Source organism: Physeter macrocephalus, chromosome 8, assembly GCF_002837175.3.
Source record: "Physeter macrocephalus isolate SW-GA chromosome 8, ASM283717v5, whole genome shotgun sequence".
Classification (NCBI taxonomy): domain Eukaryota; kingdom Metazoa; phylum Chordata; class Mammalia; order Artiodactyla; family Physeteridae; genus Physeter; species Physeter macrocephalus.
Window position 1 is genome coordinate 30148967 of NC_041221.1, and position 20602 is coordinate 30169568.

Genomic DNA, 20602 nt, shown 5'->3' on the forward strand with positions numbered 1-20602 from the left:
AAGGGGAGGAGGAGAAGGAGAAGAAAAGAAAGGACAAAAGAAAGAAAGGGAGGGGGGAAAAAAATCCAAGAAATTTGTAAAATGTTACTTTGCCATCACGTGGAAACTCTCCCTTCATGCCTGTCAAATGATTACGACCAAAGCGTCTTGGCCTCAAAAATAATGCACATAAAAAAACTGACATTTAAGAATGTAATTCTATAAGCTGTTTGCAATTAGAACTGAATCATTTAAGTTATCTGGGTTCAGTCATGGCAAGAAAACTATCAATAGAATCGGGACAAAGAGATTGTAACTATTTGCTGGCCTGTTTCTGCCCGGGGGCACCTCAATCCTATGCTTACCATTTATATAAGCCTAAGTGAGTCTGGTAACTGCCATTTGTACCAGAATTCCTAATATTTGAAAAGGTACGAACATACTGAGACCCTCCCTCAATCATGGTAGCTTTTAATTTTGTAATTTCCAATGTGATGCATAAGGAAGTTCTGAATTATCTCCTAAAAACAAACAAAATTTTTTTATGCTTTTCTATTAACCGTCAGCTGCAGGCACTGGTCGGGGGCTGGTTAAACGACACACTCCCTCACTCATGATTTCTCAATTTATGCTTCAGTGAGTCATTCTGGCCTATGATGATGCATTATGTCCTCTTGATGGCACATTTCTCCAGACTCTCTGCTCTGGCTCTTCCAAGACATTTGGGCAAAAAAGCAAATAAAGACTCCCACCATCATGTGACTCACAGAAGCCTTACCTACTCCTGCCGTGGGTTCCTGAGCATTTGTAAAACTCTCCCACCAAATAATTCTCTCAGAAAAGCTTTTCATACAATGCTCTTCCTATAATTGCAATTAATATGCTCTGCTGATGCATAAAGAGACTGCATCTTGAGCCAAAAAAAAGTTTAATGTAAGAAACAGCAGCTACGAGTACAAAGCTTGTTACTTCAGCAATGAGAGAAAGTTTTCAGAAATATGAAGCAGTGTTCATCAAGACTGGACTTCAAAGAAATATTTAAACTTCTCTCTGAGACGATTTTTTGATATTAAGGATCTTAGTCTAACGCTGTTGCTCTGGTTAGTGTTTAAAAGAAAAAGAAATGAAGTCACATCTTGAACAAGAGTGGTGATGGTGGTGGTGACATCATAAAACAAAAGCATCAATGCCAACGAGCAGTACATTCATCAGATGAACAAATAGGAAGCTTTATGAAGGAAAGAGCGTCTCACACCTTATCAGAAGTCTAGGGACTATCTTGGTTGGAATCAGAGTCAGAGAAATACCTGCCTTAGTTTCATGCCCATCAAAGAGAGCTCTATGCTCTGCCTATTAGATTTACTTCCACATCTTTATCTATCAATAGATTCTTTCCATAACCCGAAGGGCAAACGGAGTAAAATGCTTTAGAGACCTGACTTGGCTTCATTAAGAACATCCACCCTGAATTTATGCAACAACACACAGAAAGTGGTGCCAGTTCTCCCAGCCCAGTGGTGTCTGCTGCCACATTGCCATGTTCCCAGGATGCGGCCAAGATCGCAGCAGGATCCAGCTGCTGGGAGCGGAGGCGCCGGCCTCATCAGGCATCATCAAGCAGCTTAGGAAGGGGCAGTGCCCACTCAGGGGGCTGCTCGGCTAACCTTGACTCAATATCCAATGCGAATAGTTTCTCATGGCTTTTCCTATCATTTGCTTAGATAGCTCAAGAGCCTATGGATAATCCCAGTAAAATGTCTTTAGAGAATACCTCTTGCAGGCTTTATTGCCAGAGAAGAAATAAGGTCTGGCAATGTAGTTCCCGGACCAGAAAAGTAAAACGTGCCAGTCACAAGGCAGAGGGAAAAGTCAAAACCAGGAAAAAAGAGGGGAGCAGCTGTTCACCTCTGTCTCCCTAAACTTGGCTTCTCAGCAGGGACGTACAGCAGGATCTCCTGCTTGGGCTGCTCCAGAGGCTTGGACAGGCCTCCTAGCTTCTTTAGGGATGCTTCCCCAGCAGATAAGAATCCTTGCCTTCCAAAGACCAGATGTGTTTTAAGCCAGTGAATTCAGACCTGGCGCCATGTTTAATTTGCTGACTACAGCGCTGCCCACATTTCCCTCTGTCATGCAAGTGTTGACAGAAACTTCTTTACCAGAAGATCGAGATATTTGTTAGAGGTTCAAGGTTTTAAATGCAAAGACCTCTGGTGGCAACACTGACTGAAACACTGCTAGAGTATAATTAAGTGTATAATTAAGTCAAATGTTGGTCAAGGTCAAGGCTATTTAGTGGATACAATTCAAATGCTCTCATGTTTCCATTTACTTCCTAATATTTACGTGAAATGATAAGCTTCCATCCTACTTCTACTTCCAATGTGTCACCAATTAAAATTTAACTCCTCTTTAAAGATTTCCTTTTCTTGAATACTGATCATGTCAATTCACAGTGAGCTCTCTCCTGGAGCTGTGTCCTTATTCCTTCAAGAGATCACACTGCATAATTTATCAGTTGTATGGGATGACTTTGCTCCCAGAAACTTAGTAAACCGGGGGCAATGCTCATGTCTTTATGTCTCCGTATCCCTGTGCTACACCCAGTTCTAAGTCTTGCTGGGGCCTGATTTCCATCGTAAATTGTAAATGAAGTTGGACTGATTTTTCAGAGCTCAGAAAAGAGACTGGTATTGGCTGGGTGAGTCAATAATCTTTGATGTTATTCCATGGTATAAGGCAGTGAGACAGGAGGAGGATATCAGTTTATAGAGAATGTAATACCTTTTTAATTAAAAAAATCAGAGCAGACTATATTATAACTGCCAAGAGCTCCACTTGAACCAACTTCTTTAGAAAGTTCTTTGAGTGACTCAACATACAACAATCTTGTGCCATCACTTTATAGTTTTTTAGCATTTAACAGACACTGACTGAGCTCCTACTATGTGAACTCCTACTACGTGCATTGTGTTGTGTAGAAGAATGAACAATGAACTCCACATTCTCTATTGGGTGATTGTAGACAAGTCACCAGGCAATACCAAGACAACATGACAGCATGTTAAGTGTTATAAAGAGCAGAAAACAGAAAGATGTCAACGACAGAGGAGGGGGCTTAGCCCAGTTTAGGGGTGAGTTTTGGTGCAGGGTGCAATGAAGAATGTCAAATAGGATTCCTGTCAAAGCCTGCATCTAAGCAGAGACTTGAAGGAGGAGTTGGCTAAACGGGGTGGAGGGGAGGGTGGAGAATTCCAGGTAAAGAGACCTATAAACCGGGGAGGACACACCCCAAGGTGACTCCCAATGAGTTACACCCTTGTTTAATCCTATTAGTGTGGGTGGAACCCGTGACTTTCTTCTAGAACATGGCAAAGGTGATGTGTTATCACTCTTATGGATATGTTACATTATATAAGACTCCACCTTAGGAGACTGGAGCAGGAGCGTCTCCTGCTGGCCCTGAAGAAGTGGGAGGGCCTGGGAGGGGGTCAGGTGGTTAGAAACTGTGGGGGAACCTCTAGAAGCTGAGAGTGGCCCCAGGGGGCAGCCAGCAGGAAAAGAGGGTCCAGTGGGACTGCAGCCTCAGTCCTACAACTGCAAAGGATGGCATTCTAGAGCCATGTGAGCTTGGAAGAGGACCCCAAGCTCCAGAAGGGAATGCAGCCCCAGCTGACACTCTGAGACCCTGACAGAGGACCAGCTAAGCTGTGCCTGGACCCCTGACCCATAGATACCATGAGGTAATTGGTGTGTGTTATTAAAGCTGCTAAGTTTATGGCTGTCTGTCACACAGCAATAAATAACTAATACAATACCTCTGCATGCCATCTCTACCTTGTTAGATGTTTGTATCTTAAATCCCTGGCCAGCTGAAACCCTTCAAGAGCATGAAGAGTATGTTCATTATACACTTTCCTTTGCTAAGTGGCCTCCAGGTGATGCCTAAATACTTGTCATTAATCTCACATCAATGTTATAGACTGAATGTTTGCCATCCCCCCACCCCCAATTCTTATGCTGCAGCCCTAACCCCCAATGTGATGGTATTTGAAAGTCAGGCCTTTAGGAAGTAATTACATTTAGGAGGGTGGGGCCCCATGATAGGATTAGTGCCCTTATAAGAGGAGGAAGAGAGACCAGAACTCACTCTCCCCCGTGTCAGGACACAGTAAGAGGGCAGCTGTCTATAAAAACCAGGAAGGAGACCTTCACCAGAACCTGACCGTGCTGGCACCCTGATCTCAGAATTCCAGCCTCCAGAACTGTGTGAAATAAATATCTGTGCTTAAGCCACCCTGTCTATGGTATTTTATCAGAGAAGCTCTGAGATGAAGACAGTCAAACTGCAAGATATGTGTCTCTCTTTCCCTCTTCCTCCTCTTTCTTTTTTTTTTCAACAAAGAAACTCCTAGGTTAAAAACATAATGTGAGCAGAAACTTTAAAATATTTATCTGATGCTGCATTCCTACTGGTAGAGTCAGGAGGATGAGGCTTGAGGAACACCTCTTACTTTTGAAGACAACCATACACTCAAAGGCCGACCCCCAGCTGCCTGCATTTCTGCCTCTCCTGTGTGATAAGACCCTGGAGGTGGGTCGCATAAGGAGAATGGAACCCCAAATGAGGGCTCTGGAAGTTCCTGATCCAGGGAGAAGAGGTCATACTGCCAATTTTGTGGCTAATTTTTGCTGTTGAGGCCAGACGGCTTATCACTCAGCTAAGGGGTAAAGGCCTCAGTCACACCTGCATGTTTAAAAAAATGGATTTCACCTTGGCTTTCCAGACTGGACTTTGGGTAACCTACCGGATTTCGGACTACTTGCTGCTCTCCCACACAACAGCTCCTGTGGTGCGGGGAGAACATTCAGTATTCTATTCTAATAATGCAAAGTTAGAAGGGTCTGGGGTATCACTTCTTAGATGCCAGAGGCTGCCCAGTTCTTCCCTGGCACTGAGTCGCCCATCAGCCAACATTTGTTGACTGACTGAATGAAAACACCCGCACTTAGGATCCGATGCTTCAATGTGTCCCCAAGAACAGAGTCCCTGAAAAGTCAAGGACTTCAGATAAAAGATTCACGTTGGGAGGTTGTGACAAAGAGTATGGCTAGCATGATACCGTGCGTATCTTCCCAACACTGGAAAAACAGTTGGTTAGCAGTCATCACAGAACACCGAACTCAAACATCTCTCAGGGGGTTGATGGGACGGTCGTTCTTTCTCCGAAATTTTACCTTCGTCTTTCCCAGCTGCCACTCGCTGTTGGAGGTGTCGTAGAGCTGCAGCAGGGCCGTGCACTTGCCCCTCACGTCCTCGGGCAGAGCCACATTCCTCGTCAGCACCTTATACCTGCAAAAGAAGAATGCCCAGCGTCACCTTGTGCTAAAATCCTTTCCCCAGCCCCTCTGCAAAGAAAGAGGGTCTCTGCAGCTCCGTCTTGCCTTTTGTAAAAATCCTGGAAGGGTCTTCGGACAGCATACCCAGCTTTCCGGATCCTGACTGTCTCCAGCATCCCGGAGTACCGCAGCTGGTTGACCACAACTGCCTGTTCAAACTGGTCGGGCATCTAAAACACGCCGAGAGGTGAGAAGATGACGTTAACAAGACTGCCCCCCACCCCCGCCATGGTTTTACACACACACGTTTTGAACCTACACAAATATACAGAACAGAAAACAAACCCCACCCCACACATCCACAGCCTAGCTGTAACAGCCAGCACCCGTGTCAGTCCTGCCCCCCATCCTTAGCCCACTTGCTCCCTGACCTTGGATTTTTTTTGAAGCAAGTCCCAGATAGTAGACACTCTCATTTGTAAATATATCAGTATCACTTTTATCTTTTTATTTTTTGGCCGTGCTTTGCGGCATGCGGGATCAGCTCCCTGACTAGGGATGGAACCCGTGCCCCCTGCAGTGGAAGTGCGGACCACTGGACCGCCAGGCAAGTGTTCCAGTATCATTTTTTAAATAGAACCACAACACTATCATCTCTTAAAAGATACCAATAATTCATTGATATTAATATCCAGGTTCAAATTTCTGATTATTTTACAAATATCATAAACGGGCCACCATTTTTAATGCTATGTTTTCCAAAGATTCTTAAGTGTCATGCAAATATCACTTTATTTACTTTTAAAAATTCAATTTCCAGGCATTTTTTTAGCTGAAGAATGCAGTGACCCAGTGAGGGCTGGGGGAGGGGTTAGGGGCTGGGGAGGAAAAGGAGAGCCTGTAAGTGGAGAAAACAGACAAAAATGAAAAAAAATTAATTTTCTCAATTTCTAGTCAGAAACCCCATTTATCGAGCTCCATGCTATGATCACTAAATAAATTAATCCCAGAACATACAAACAAAAGACAGAGGAAATCAAGCCAAGACTTAACATTCTGAACCATATTCTCTTATCTGTTCATTTGCCAAACAAACTGGTGTTGCTGACAGGACAATGGTCTTTCAGGGTAAAGCCCAAAAGTATGCCATTTCCCACTCACAGCTTTTTGGGCAGTGATTTGTTTTTTAATCCAAACAACCCCATTCCCTTTAATTAATTCGTATTTTCTTATCTTACACAACTGTGTACAAAATGACTGAAAAATAGTGCCATAGAACACAAGTACATTGTCAAAAAGTGCAAAGACGGTAAGTGGCTTAAATTTGCGAGCCTTAAAAACACAGCCAGTCATTAACACAAAATCAGGCTGAAAGCCATGTTATTCTGTACGCTTTCCAAGCTAGCAAAAAAATAAATCTGAAGAATGCTCTGCAAATCTCCCTTGCAGCGTTTGATGGAAAAGCTGCCATCATATTCAGCAGGATGACTTGTCTCATATTTAATTTCTCCTGCAAACACTGGGGTCAGATGTCTCTACTCAGCAGTATTCTACTGGAGTCTTAGCCAATAAATAAGGGCGAATATCCAAAGAACTGGGGCTCACTGGTTTCTGGTCTTAATTATTTCAAATATCCCTAGACGAGAAAGAATAAAATAAAAGCATGAAAAAATTAGCCTTGAAAACCCCTTTACCTTATCTTCGGATTGAAACACAGAGAGAGAGGCCACTGTTCTGAGGGTATTTGGTTAAAATGCTTCTGTTAGATTTATTTGGGAATATAATCTGAACAGTAGCCATCCACAACGACCAGTAGAGAGCTAATATAAAACAAACTGAATAAGGCATCAGACTTCGTTAACTCTGTTAATTCATAGAGAAATCTACGAATTTCATATTTAATCATTTGATCCTCAAAGACTTGTTAAATAGATTAAAAAAAAAAAAACCTCTCTAAATCTCTCTCAAACTTTCACTATTCCTGACCCATACTTTTTTCCTTGCTCCTTTTCTTTCAATCTCTACTTAACAAAGTCCGTACAATTCCTTAGTCTGGCACTCGTTATTAAAACACTCTGAAAAATATTACTAAAGGGACACCCCATGCAAAAAGTCCAGCCGCACTTACCATCTTCCAGTCCCTCCGAGGAACATTCCACCTTCGGTTTGGCTCTCAGGCCAAAATTCATATGGAAAACAACTGCCACACTGACCTTTTCGCCACAGCTAAAGACACTGAACAATAATGAACACCATTCCTGTGCTTTAAAAAGTGCTCGGTCGCCATGACAACCCCTTCCATTCTCGGGCTAATTAGTGTGGTGTGGTTGTAGGATTTCATACAGCCCGGGGAGGGGAGGGAGGGGGGGGGGGGGGGAGGGAGCGGGGGGGGGCGGGGAGGGGGCAACACAGGACAATCACGAGGGGAGCAGACCTGTATTTCCATTGGTGGGTCTCAACTTCCTTTTCTCTCTGGTGAATTTAATGTTCAGAGATGACACAGCTGGAGGGTGGACAAGTCACAGCTCAAAGGCACGTGGCCTTTCCAAACTTCACCTAATGCGCTCCAGTCTGTACTGGTAACTCGTTTTCCAGAACTGGAGGTCCTTCCTCCAAAGACTGCGGGCGGTGTCCTAACTGGGAGGTTTTGATGGCCGACAGCAGGGGAGGATTTGGGAAGTAACGGTCATAAACCGGGGCAGTTGTGGTCCCAGGAGTCTGGTCGCGATCCGTTTACTGAATAGAAGCGATTAAACACCTACTAGGCGCCAAGGTTTTGTGATTCATGCTTGCGCGGGAAACAAAACGCAGGGGCTGGATTCTTTTTTGTCTTAAATCAAAACCCCTCACCAGAGCAGTACATTCATTACCACTGATGAACCCACAGGGCACATCCTAATCACCCCAAGTGCATATCTGATGTCAGGGTTCACTCTTGGTGCTGCACCTTCTTTGGGTTTTGATGACTCTGTAATGACATGTGTCCATCACCAGAGCATCGCACAGAGTGGGTTTGCTGCCCTGAAAATCCCGTGCTGCATCTGTTCACTTCTACCTCTCCCCAACAGCTGGCAACCACTCATCTTTTTACCGTCTCCACAGCTTTTTTTTTTAAGACTAATTTTTTTAAAGAGTAGTTTTAGGTTCACAGCAAAATTGAGAGGAAGGTCCAGAGATTTCCCTTATACCCTCTGACCCTCACTTGCATAGCCTCACAGGGCTGATTCTGTTTCCAAGGACCCTGAAATTTAGGAGGGTGACAGGTATGCCAAACATCACTACTTATATAGTAGATGGCCTACGACAAAACCATACTAAAAATTAAAGTTACGTTCCTTGGGAACACAGGACAAAGAAAAGTACTGAGGGGGTATGGGTGTCACGTGAATTTGAACCCAGGTCTGACCCAGAGTTTGGGCTCTCACAACTCCTACTCACTGCTGGAGGGGAAGGGACATTCCACACAGAGAACACAGCACAAACCAAAGCCAAGAGGTGGAAAGAGAACCTGGCAAGTTCAGTAGTTCAGTCCGGGACGGAACGGGGAGGTGGGCAGGGACCTGAGCTGTTGGTGGACACGGCACTCAAGTTTGATGCCACCGTTTCCAGGACCAGGAGCCGCCCGCCGGGGGCAGACCTGTGCTGTAGAAGGATCCCCGTGTTGGTAGCAGCAAAACTGGAAACAAGACCAGAGGCACGGCTGGGTCTGTTTTGATACAGTGCCCATCATGAAGTGTTAGGCGGCCATTACAACATAAGACCAAATTAAAGATGCCCCAGTTAACTCTCAAGCCTTTTTGAAAGGTGAGAAAAAGAAGATGCAGAAGAGTATGTGTGACAGTCTCATTGTTGTAAAACAATGACCCCATCAAATAAAACACCTGCTCTATGTATGTACATGTGTGTGAATATACACATTTAGACACACATGTGCAGAAAAGGATAGGAGGAGACATGCCAGGCTGTTACTGAGTCGGGGGCGCTACTACGGGTGGTGGAAAGAAGAGACAGCTGAGAAAAAAGGGGGGAAAATGAGACGGCACTAAAAGAAGGAAATAATCACGTATGTACAATATGAAAAATTTCGATTTGGCTATGTATATTTGAAGACACTTTAGTTTTTACAAAGTAAAAAAAAAAAATCAGGTACAGAATGGATTGTAGAGGTCCTACTTTGAACAGCGTGGACATAGAGGCAGAGAAGCAGGGAGAATCAGGGGCGAAGCTGCTGTAAGGGAACCTTAACGTGCAAACAACCCAAATGTCCATCAACTGATGAGTTGACAAACAAAATGGTCTTTCTATCCATAAAACGGAATATTACTGGCCATGAAAAAATGAAGCGCTGCTACATGCTGCAACATGGATGAGCCTTGAGAACATTATATATACTAAGTGAAAGAAGCCAGTTACGAAACACCACGTGTTACGTGATTCCATTCATATGAGACGTCCAGGACAGGAGATCTACGGGGACAGAAGGTAGAGTGGTGGCTGCTAAGGGCTGGTGGAGGGGATGGGGAGACAGAGGGCGGACAGCCAAGAAGTAGGGCATTTCTTTTTTTTATAAATTTATTTATTTTATTTCTTTATTTTTGGCTGCGTTGGGTCTTCGTTGCCGCGTGGACTTTCTCTAGTTGCGGCGAGTGGGGGCTACTTTTGGTTGTGGTGCGCGGGCTTCTCGTTGCAGAGCACGGGCTCTAGGCGGGCGGGCTTCAGTAGTTGTGGCTCATGGGCTCTAGAGCACAGGCTCAGTAGTTGCGGCGCACGGGCTTAGTTGCTCCGCGGCATGTGGGAGTGGGATCTTCCCGGACCAGGGCTCGAACCCGTGTCCCCTGCACTGGCAGGCAGATTCTTAACCACTGTGCCACCAGGGAAGTCCCCTAAGGGGATTTCTTTTTGAGGTAATGAAAATGTTTTAAGTGTCTGTGGTGATGGTTGCACATCTCTATGAATCTATGAAAAACCATTGAATTGTACACTTCAAATGAGTCAGTTGCATGGTATATGATTTATAGCTCAATAAAGCTTAGGAAGAAAAGGTATTGTAAAAGCCAGACTGACACGGAGACATTTAAAATAGACAAAAAGAGATGGATGCAAGAGAGTTTGTATCCTGGAGACAGGGTTAAATATATTTAGCTTCAGGTAATTTAATTCTAAAAAAAAAAAAAAAATTAGAACTTTCTCCTCTACAATATGAAAAAATAAGATTTCAGAATGCCTAGACAAAACAAATGACTGGTAACAGAGCATGCTAAGCCCTCCACAAAAATCAACTACGGGTAAGCCCAAGCTTCTGCAGCTAAAAATCTAAATAAAGGGCAACAGACCTGCTGGCAAACAGGGACACAAGACCGGGGAGGTGTTTTACAACAACAAAGAAAAGAAAAAATGCATTTGTGTGTTAATGAATAAGACTACCCCGAACATTACCTAGCCTTCCATAATTTCAAAAATACTGCATAGAGACAATTAGAAGTGTGATGATGGACTTGGAAATAGTCACCTGTCCACGGTAAGAGGACATTCAATCTGTGCTTATTTAATTAAAGAAAATAGAATAGTTAATTACCTGTGGACCCCTGAAGTTCTAATGCTTTTCAGCATTTGAGGTCTCACGGAAACCAATGGAGAAGCCCTGAGAAGAGTCCAGGGAGAGGGGTGGGGTGGGAATGCAGCCTGCCACGCCGAGGTCAGGGGGGGCTGGCAGGGGCCAGCCAGGACTGCAGAGAGAAGGACTATCCTCTGACGGCCAAAGTCACACACACTCTGATTAAGCATTACATCGACTAGAAACCGAGTCAGGGGGTGGTGGGAAATCCAGCTCTACTGCTGAGGTTAGACCCTCTCCATGCCTCAGAGTCTCCTGAAGAGAAGAGACACCCTGAGGGGAGAGAACAAGCTGGACAAGGACGCAGGACTGGCACAGAAGTGACTCTTATTTCACCCTGCTGTCATCCACTGTTATGTAATATCACTTAACATGGATCTATGAGAGCAATTTTTTTTAAAATTTGATATCAGGGGAGAAAACTATTCTCTCTAGAAGAAATGACATGCTTAATCTGACTCTACATTCATAAATTGATGACTATTATAACTCACGGTAACTTATGCACCTTGTGCCAAAGAGGAATTAAGGCAAGATAAAATAAACTGAAAATAAATACAGTGATTAAAAGAGAACACACAGTAGAAAATGCATTGTATTACCCTTTTTGCCTTGGCTGACAGGAAGCTCAAAGTTAAGTTTCCTTCTCAATACTAACTTCTGTTAACCAGGTATTTTATTTTGCCTTAATTTTTGAATCATTTTTCATAGATGTTAATCAACAGATTCTCAATTCCTTTAAGGAGCCTATATTATTATTATTATTTTTTTTTAATTTTTGGCTGTGTTGGGTCTTCGTCTCTGTGCCAGGGCTTTCTCCAGTTGCGGCAAGTGGGGGCCACTCTTCATCGCGGTGCGCGGGCCTCTCACTGCTGCGGCATCTCCTGTTGCGGAGCACAGGCTCCAGACGCGCAGGCTCAGTAGTTGTGGCGCACGGGCCCAGTCGCTCTGCGGCATGTGGGATCTTCCCAGACCAGGGCCCGAACCCGTGTCCCCTGCATTGGCAGGCACACTCTCAACCACTGAGCCACCAGGGAAGCCCCTCCTATATTATTTTTATAGTCTAGGATGGCAACCATAAAATATATAATCTTAAAAACATTAATAATTTTTAAAAAGAATTTTATTATTCTAACCTCAAAGATCTACTGATGATTATACACATAGAATTTCAAATGCTTGTTTAGCAGCCTTGCAGGAACCAAGTCCTCTTCTTTGTATGTGCAAGGTACCCACAGCAATCCTTCAACTCATACAGCACTCGAAGGCAGAAACCCGATGGGTGGGTTAGATGAGTAATATTATTGCATTTTGCGGATAAGGAAACTGGAAGTGAGCAAGGCTAAATGACTTGTTCAAACCAGTTAATATTTGCTTAAATCAAACAATTAAAAGCTCAAAGAACTTTGCATTCCTGAAAACTAGTATGTGAATCAAACTTGAATCAAACCATATTTTTCTACTGACATGTTATAAAACCGGAGGCATATTTCCAGAGGATATAATTCTCAAAGGACTGAGCTGGAAACTTCTTTAGGGAAAAGATTACAATGAAATCCAGGCAGAGAATGCGCCCTATACTGTAGCATTTCCAGAACACTCGGTCTTTTGGGCACATGGAGACATTTTCTAAAAATTTTAACATTAAGGAGGGGGCCTTAGGGACAACCTGTCAGGTGCTGACCTGGTGTAAATACAGGTGATATAAAAAATCACAATTCTAAGGGCCATGGCAATGTAGAGCAGAAACCGGCACACTACACTGTGAGTTCAGCCAAATATCTATACACAGAAATAACTAGTGAACAGAGGAAGCCTTTTGGAAAATCAAATAGCAAACTGAGCAAATCCAGCTCCAGTCACTGGTCCCATTAACACAGACAACGAAAGGCTGACAACACCGTTACTTTGCGTCTCAGCGTCAGAAGACTGACAGAATTCAAATGTTCCTTGACCCACTTGTGGTTGCAACCCCACCTGCCTCTCCTCCCTGGATACCTACCGCCTGCCAAGGACAGGCGCTCGAGAAGAGCCGATACACCACTGTGGACAGAAGAACACACTCAGAACCCGTTGGACTCCATCCCATGGAAGGAGCCCGCAGGTGACAACGTATTTAATGATGACTGCTTTTGCTTTAATAATAAATGCAACTTGATAATTTATGCGGGTGCTTCTGAACACAGGCTACAATTTATTTCCAGAAGTTGTCCTTCTCTCCCTTTTAAGAAGATGCTTAATTTATTCAAAGTCTAAAAGCTGGCCACTTGATAGGATCTCAATGTCTTAGAGATGAGGTAAAAGTAAACATTACTTACTATTTTCATCAATCAAAAGTATTTATTAAGAACCTTCCATTAACTGAGCAACCAGAGGCAACTGTATGGGATGACCCAGAGCAAACCCAGCCGCTGCTCTGACCCTACGAACGCAGGTTCTCTTTGGCTCCAATCTGCTTGGAATGCAATAAGGAAGCAAGCCCTGGGCCTGGCGACACGGGTCCTCAGAGCACAGAGTAACCAGACATGGGATCTGAGCATTATGCTAACACTTGCTTTATTGCCTTACCTTAGTAGCCTAATACAAAAATAATCTTTTAAAACTTTATATCGATAAGATTTACCTCTAACCCAACACTGGTAAATTGTTTCTCAAAGTGAGTGGTATAACATTCTAAAATTAATTAAAATGAAAAAGTTCTACTTTCCTCATTGTGTTTTTTAATGGTTCCTGACTGTCTTCCTCTGTGAAATACTGTAAACTTTATCTACATACATACTAGCTCTGCATTGGAGGGACTTATTACACAGTCCGTATCATGGGGGATTCGTATCCAGCATCCCAAGAAATGTAAAATAAGTTATTCTTGGGTAAAACCATTACATGATTCTTCATTTTATTTTATTTTTTATTTTTTATTTTTTTGCGGTACGCGGGCCTCTCACTGCTGTGGCCCCTCCCGCCGCGGAGCACAGGCTCCCGCCGCGGAGCACAAGCTCCGGACGCGCAGGCTCAGCGGCCATGGCTCACGGGCCCAGCCGCCCCGCGGCATGTGGGATCCTCCCGGACCGGGGCACGAACCTGCGTCCCCTGCATCGGCAGGCGGACTCCCAACCACTGCGCCACCAGGGAAGCCCTGATTCTTCATTTTTTTAAGTAAACATTGTGGAGTGAGAGATACCAGCATTACAGAGACTATTTAATATATTAGGAATATTTGTATTTGCATTACGATCATGGGATATACGTTTACCCTAATTCAACTTTAAACACAAGCAAACAAATCTTAAGAAGCCTGATAACCCCTCATCCACTTTAAGAATTCAAAATTACATTAGAGTTTACCAAATCGATTATGTTACACTTATAAGATTTCATGCCCACGCTTACACTGAGTGGCGGCTCCTGTCCTCACTCCCTACTAATAAACAAAAAATTAAGACGTGAGGCCTCTCCATCTTTATTTGCTGTCTCTGTTACATCAGATTCTCAAAAGCAGTTAATAAATAGCATAAGTTTATCAAGCTTTGAATGGTTTTCAAAAGCATGGTTACTAAAGCAGCAGTATAACTTTCCTGACCTTGAAAAGGAAGTAAACAAAAGCCAATTAAACTAGAGACAAAGGGTCTTTTGTCTCACATCGGTCATTTCTCTCGGGGCAGTTCAACATTTGACACAGTTGTTGCCACCTGCTAAGTTCCACGTTTTGAGAAAAGAGGCAACCGCATCCCCCTCCCAGGCGAGGAAGGGACGCATCATTAATCAGTCACGACTGGTTAAAGCTATTGGTCAGTCCTGGGGGGTCAGATTACAGAGCGTGGAAATTTCTCACTCACCCAGTACAGCCTTCAAACCACACCCTTTCCAGACGAGCACAGTTTAAAAGCAAGGAACTTCAAGCTCTGTTAGAGGTGGAAACCGTGGTTCTCACCTCAGATCCACACAAACCCCGACTACTTAGTGGGAAGAAAACTTTGAACGTAAATAATACACACATGCGTACATGAAACCTCCCTAAGGCACAGCCTTAGCCCTATTATACCCCCTCCCTGTTCCTGAACTTACAGCGCACCCCAAATTAAGACAAGGGCTTCAATTTCACATTGGAGCCCCCCCTCCCCCCGAGTAAGCTCCAATCTACCTCTCCAGTCAATACAGCCACACACACCCTCCACATTTTAGTCAAATTAGAGATAACTCTAGCTGTTTTCTGACTAAAACCTTCACTTCCTGTCTTATCTCGGCTGAAGCCAACTTCTCCACCTGAAATGTCCTCCCGTTGTCTCTAACTGTTGAGTTTCATGGATCTTTTAGGGGCTTCTCAAATACTCCCTCCTCAATAAAATTGTTCTGGATGTATCCAACTGGTGCCATCTCTTGACCATGATGTTCTGCATGTCACATTTTTTTTTCTAATTGGAGTATAGTTGATTTACACTGTTGTGTTAGTTTCAGGTGTAGAGCGAAGTGATTCAGTTTTACATATATATATTTACATATATATTTCTTTTTCAGATTCTTTTCTATTATAGGTTACTACTAGACACTGAATATAGTTCCCTATGCTATGCAGTAGGTCCTCATTGTTTATTTTATATATAATAATGTGTATTGGCTAATCCCAAACTCCTAATTCATTGCCCTCCCTTTTCCCCTTTAGTAACCGTAAGTTTATTTTCTATGTCTGTGAATCTACTTCTCACAATTTAAAAAATATCCATTAGACATATCCATGTGACCCTTCATAAGAGTATAAATTCCTTTGGGCAGGAGCTGAATCTTATGAATTTCTCACTAAATTGCTGACCACTGGACTGGACACCTCAGATAGGTACCCACTTATCCTACTGTATTGCATAAATAAAGGGTGGTCCTGTTTACAGCTGTTTCAATGTACTTGTCTGGTGATAACTTAGAAACAATATCAAAAGCACAGTACATGAAAGGAAAAACTGGTAAGTTAGATTTCATTAAAATTAACTTCTCTGTGAAAGACACTGTTAAGACAATGAAAAGACAAGCAATACACTGGGAAAATGTTTGAAAAATACATAGCTGAAAAAGACCGTAATCAAAATACACAAAGAACACTTACAAGTTGACAATACGAAAAAACCACCCAATTTTTTTAAAAGGCAGAAGATCTGATCAGAGACACCATCAAAGAAGCTACAAGGATGACTAAGAAGCATATGGAAACACACTCAACATCAGATATCTCAGGAAACTGCAAATGAAAACAATGACACGCCACTACACACCTATTAGAATGGTAAAATCCAGAAAACTGATTAATACCAAGTGCTGACAAGGATGCAGAACAACAGGAACCTTAACTCACAGCTGGCTGAATGCAAAATGACGCGGCCAATTTGGAAGACAGTTTCTTACAAAGCTAGACATAGTCTTAACATATAATCCAGCAATCACACTCCTCTGTACAGTCATTCCTTTGTACCTACAGGGGATTGGATCCAGGACCCCACCCTCCATGGATACCAAAATCCACATAGGTTCAAGTCCCTTATATTAGATGGTGTAGTATTTGCATATAACCTATGCACATCCTCCTGTATACTTCATCTCTAGGTTACTTATAATACCTAATGTAAATGCTACCTAGAGAGCTATATAAATATAATGTAACTGCTATGTAAATAGTTGCCAGCATGTGGCAAATTCATGTTTTTCTTTTTGGAACTTTCTGGAATTTTTTCTCCTGAATATTTTTGATCTGAGCTTGGTTGAATTCCCAGATGCGAAACCCTTGGATCAGGAGGGCTGACTGTATTTACCCAACTGAGTTGAACACTTATATTCACACAAAAACATACACGTGAATGTTTTTAACAGCTTTATGCATAACCATCAAAAGCTGGAAGCAATCATCATGTCCTTCAATAGGTGAATGAAAAAGAAACGGGTACATCCATTCAACTGAATATTATCCAGATTTTTTTTTTTTAAAAAGCTGTCAAGCCCTCAAAAGACACAGAGGAACCTTATATACATAGTGCTAAGTGTATGTATGTGATTCCAACTGCATGATACTCTGAATAAGGCAAAGCTATAGAGATGGTAAAAAAAATGAGCGGTTGCCAGGACCTGGGGGAGGGCTGAATAAAGAAGAGGGAAATTCTAGGTTGGGGAAACTATTCCATATGATACCATAAGGGTGGCTACGTGACATGAAACATTTGTCAAAATCCGCAGAACTTTACAGCAAAAGAATGAACCCTGGAGGATCACCCCAGGAAAGAACTCAGATTGTCACGAAAGAATCTAAATGTATTACAAATGTATGAAACAACATCACGGGAAGGACTGGGGGGAAACCTGCAACTAAAGTAGCTTTGGACACGGAGTCGATTCAGTCTAAGACTTAGAGGCAAAAGGAGTCACGATACTGATACCACTATATGTTTACACTGGAATGGAACAATTAAATGGATGGTGGAAGAAAACCGTAACGAAACTAATTCTACCCAACTAGAGTTGATTTACTTCCATGAAAAACAGCAGCAGAAAAACCCAACTCTAATGCTGGCTTAACCTCAACTCTAAAGCATGCCAGTCACAAGGTCCAAGCAGTCCTCAAAATGTGTTTCTAGAGTACAAGACGAAAACACAGCTCAATACCCACCTATTTTTTCAGTTGTTTATATGACACAACTGGAATGTGTTTCCATGGGAAAGAGTTCAGGTCAAGATGTACTGAAGGCACTTTCCAGCATAGTAGTTAATGAGGACAGATGTAAAAGACATTGGGAGATACAAGTAAAGCCTTGTTTCCTCCATTATCATTAAATGAAAGAATAATGCATGCAAAGTTTTTTTTTTTTAAATCAAAAATACAGAGAATATATGCAATGAAAAACCCACAGCTCTCCTGGAGAAAACCACCCTTGCCAGTTTCCTGTGTTTTCTTCCAGACATATTCTATGCATGTATAAATGTAGGATTGTGTGTGCATGTCTACAGATGCATGCATGCACAGACAAATAAATACAAGCTTCATTTTCTTTTTTAAAAAAAAAGCAAAGACATGTTTGAAAAAAAAAGCAAAGACATGTTTGACGTTTTGCTCTGTTTGCCTAAGATCATCCTGGAGAATTCCCTGTGAGGACATACAGATCTCCCGTGTTTTTTCACAGCAGCACACTATGTCATTACCAGAATGTGTCTAATCAGCTCCCTACAGAGGGTCATTTAGGTTGGTTCTACCCTTTGCTGTTTTCTATTCAGCTTTTACTGAATGAAAGGAAATAAAGTGGAACCCTGGAGTCCCCACACCAGAAAATTTCCCGTCAACACTTCCATCCCTGGCTCCATCCCTGACCCCCTTTGTTTCATGGTGAATGCAGTCCTGTACTTTTGATCCAACGGTTAGGAGCCCCCCACAGAATAGGAAGGTGATCACCCCAGTGTGAAGCTTTATAACCTCCTCTATCTCTGCCCAACCTCGACCTCTAAGGAAAGGTGATTACTGAGATGCCTTATATGTGAGACAGGCTCTTGTTCTAGGAAAGGATGACACTGCAGACTCCCTGTTTATATTGTGTCAACGTCAGTTTGACATTTTAATCAATCAGTCAGAAACTAATTACTGACGAGAATAACTTGCAATTTAATTCTGTCAATTTTCTATTATGTTCCAGCACGTTAAGACCGCGGAACGTGGGGAGTTTATCTGTCACACGCACGCTAAGACCGCGGAACGTGGGGAGTTTATCTGTCACACGCACGCTAAGACCGCGGAACGTGGGGAGTTTATCTGTCACACGCACGCTAAGACCGCGGAACGTGGGGAGTGTATCTGTCACACGCACGTTAAGACCATGGAACTTGGGGAGTTTATCTATGTTCCAGCACGCTAAGACCGCGGAACGTGGGGAGTTTATCTGTCACACGCACGCTAAGACCGCGGAACGTGGGGAGTGTATCTGTCACACGCACGTTAAGACCGCGGAACTTGGGGAGTGTATCTGTCACACGCACGTTAAGACCATGGAACTTGGGGAGTTTATCTGTCACACTATATAACAAGGTCATTTAATAGTATTTCCAGTCCAAATGATGGATAGAAACCTAAAGGGATGGGTTAGGATAAAAAGTTGTGTGTTTAATAAAAACAGCAGCTACCTATTCATGGAACAGCGACCCATTTCCGCTCTACATGTATCTCTCGTAACCCTTACAGCCACCCTATGAGTTCAATCAGTCCACGATGATCAAATTAAATTTGTGCTATAAGGTGAGGACAGGCAGCCATTTGGGAAATGCTATTAGCTGACATTTGCACAGCACTGTAGAGACCAGATGTCACGTGTTCATCTCTGCCGCCCTGTGAGGTGGGCAGGGCAGCTATCAGCATCTTCATTAAACAGGTCCAAAGAATGAGTGATCTGAGCCACGTCACACAGCAGTTACCAAGACAGAGGAGGAATAGGTACGCGCTTCTTCCAACATCAGAATCTCTGCAGCTTCTGCCAAAGCTTCCCTAGAATGCTGTAGCTCCTCTACTTATCCACAAGTTCAAGTCCAAAGAGACTTCGTGTGAGTAGATGCTATGAGCGTCTGTGGGTGGTTGATGTGCATCTGTTCTGGTGCCCGGATTAGACTGTATTTATGAATCTCTAGGGTGGTGGTGGTAGTAGTAGCAGAACTACTACCATTAGTAGTAACAGACTAGTAGCAGCGGTCATGGCAGCAGTTAAGAATGAAGGCTCCCATGTACCAAGGACTAAGTGCCACGCACCATGCTCACTTTGTAATGCTAGGTTTTCTTTAACTTTGGCAACTCTGAGGTAGCATCATCCTCATTCCTGTTTTACTGATGCATAACCTGAGGCACAGAGAGGTTAATTAACTTATCCAGGGTCACACAGCTCCTCTGCAACAGAGCCAGGGGAGAGTGAGGGTCAAGCCTGCATTAAAACCACTAGCTACACTGCTCCTCTGCAAGGTGCAAGTTCAGGAGGCGGGGTGGGAAGTTCCTGTAGCTCCAGAGTATTCATTGTTTCACAATGGAGTTTGTTTCCTGATACATTTGCCCTAAATATTCCTGAATGAAATTCATCACAATAGCTATCTTGGTAGCAGACTTTTAAGCCCAAACAGAAATCAACTTCTGAAGATTAAAACACAAATGAGACAATACATTCAGTTAGAGCAGGGGCTGGCAAAGAACAGCCTTGGAGCCACATCTGGGCTGCCATCTGTTTTGTAAATAAAGTTTTATTGGAACACAGCCATGCATTGTAACTGCTTTCACATGACAATGGCAAAGCCTAAAATATTTCCTATCTTGTCAATTACAGAAGAAGTTTGCCAACCTGAGCTGGAGAATGAAAGCCAGGGAAATGGTGTACTCAAATAGTACCAACTGAACTGTCCCAAAGGTAATTATACACTAGATTTCGAGAAATCAATACGGAAATAAAATTAAAAATACGTCAATAATTTTGAAATTTATTACATGTTGAAATAACATTTCGGATTTGTTGGGCTAAAGCCTAATTTCACAAAAATTTCTTTTAAGTGTGGCTATTGAAAAAAATTTTAATTACATACATGACTCACATTTTACTTCTACTGGAAAGTGCTGCTCTAATAAATTAGGCTGAACCTCTGCTCTATAAGGACTTGGACAGCTTGATACTATATTCTACT

General features: G+C 42.9%; 1 protein-coding gene across 6 annotated transcripts in view; it reads right to left on the reverse strand.

The window, feature by feature from the left end:
• The window catches only part of MYO10 (myosin X), a 220529-nt gene that overhangs the window by 26445 nt on the left and 173482 nt on the right, over window positions 1-20602 (reverse strand). For all 6 annotated transcript variants that reach the window (XM_028492825.2, XM_055086516.1, XM_055086515.1 and 3 more), the window contains 2 exons: window positions 5422-5546; window positions 5215-5329 (listed from right to left, as the gene is read on the reverse strand). In XM_028492825.2, coding sequence (XP_028348626.1) covers window positions 5215-5329; window positions 5422-5546 — 240 coding nt within the window. The remainder of the gene's footprint in view (window positions 1-5214; window positions 5330-5421; window positions 5547-20602) is intronic.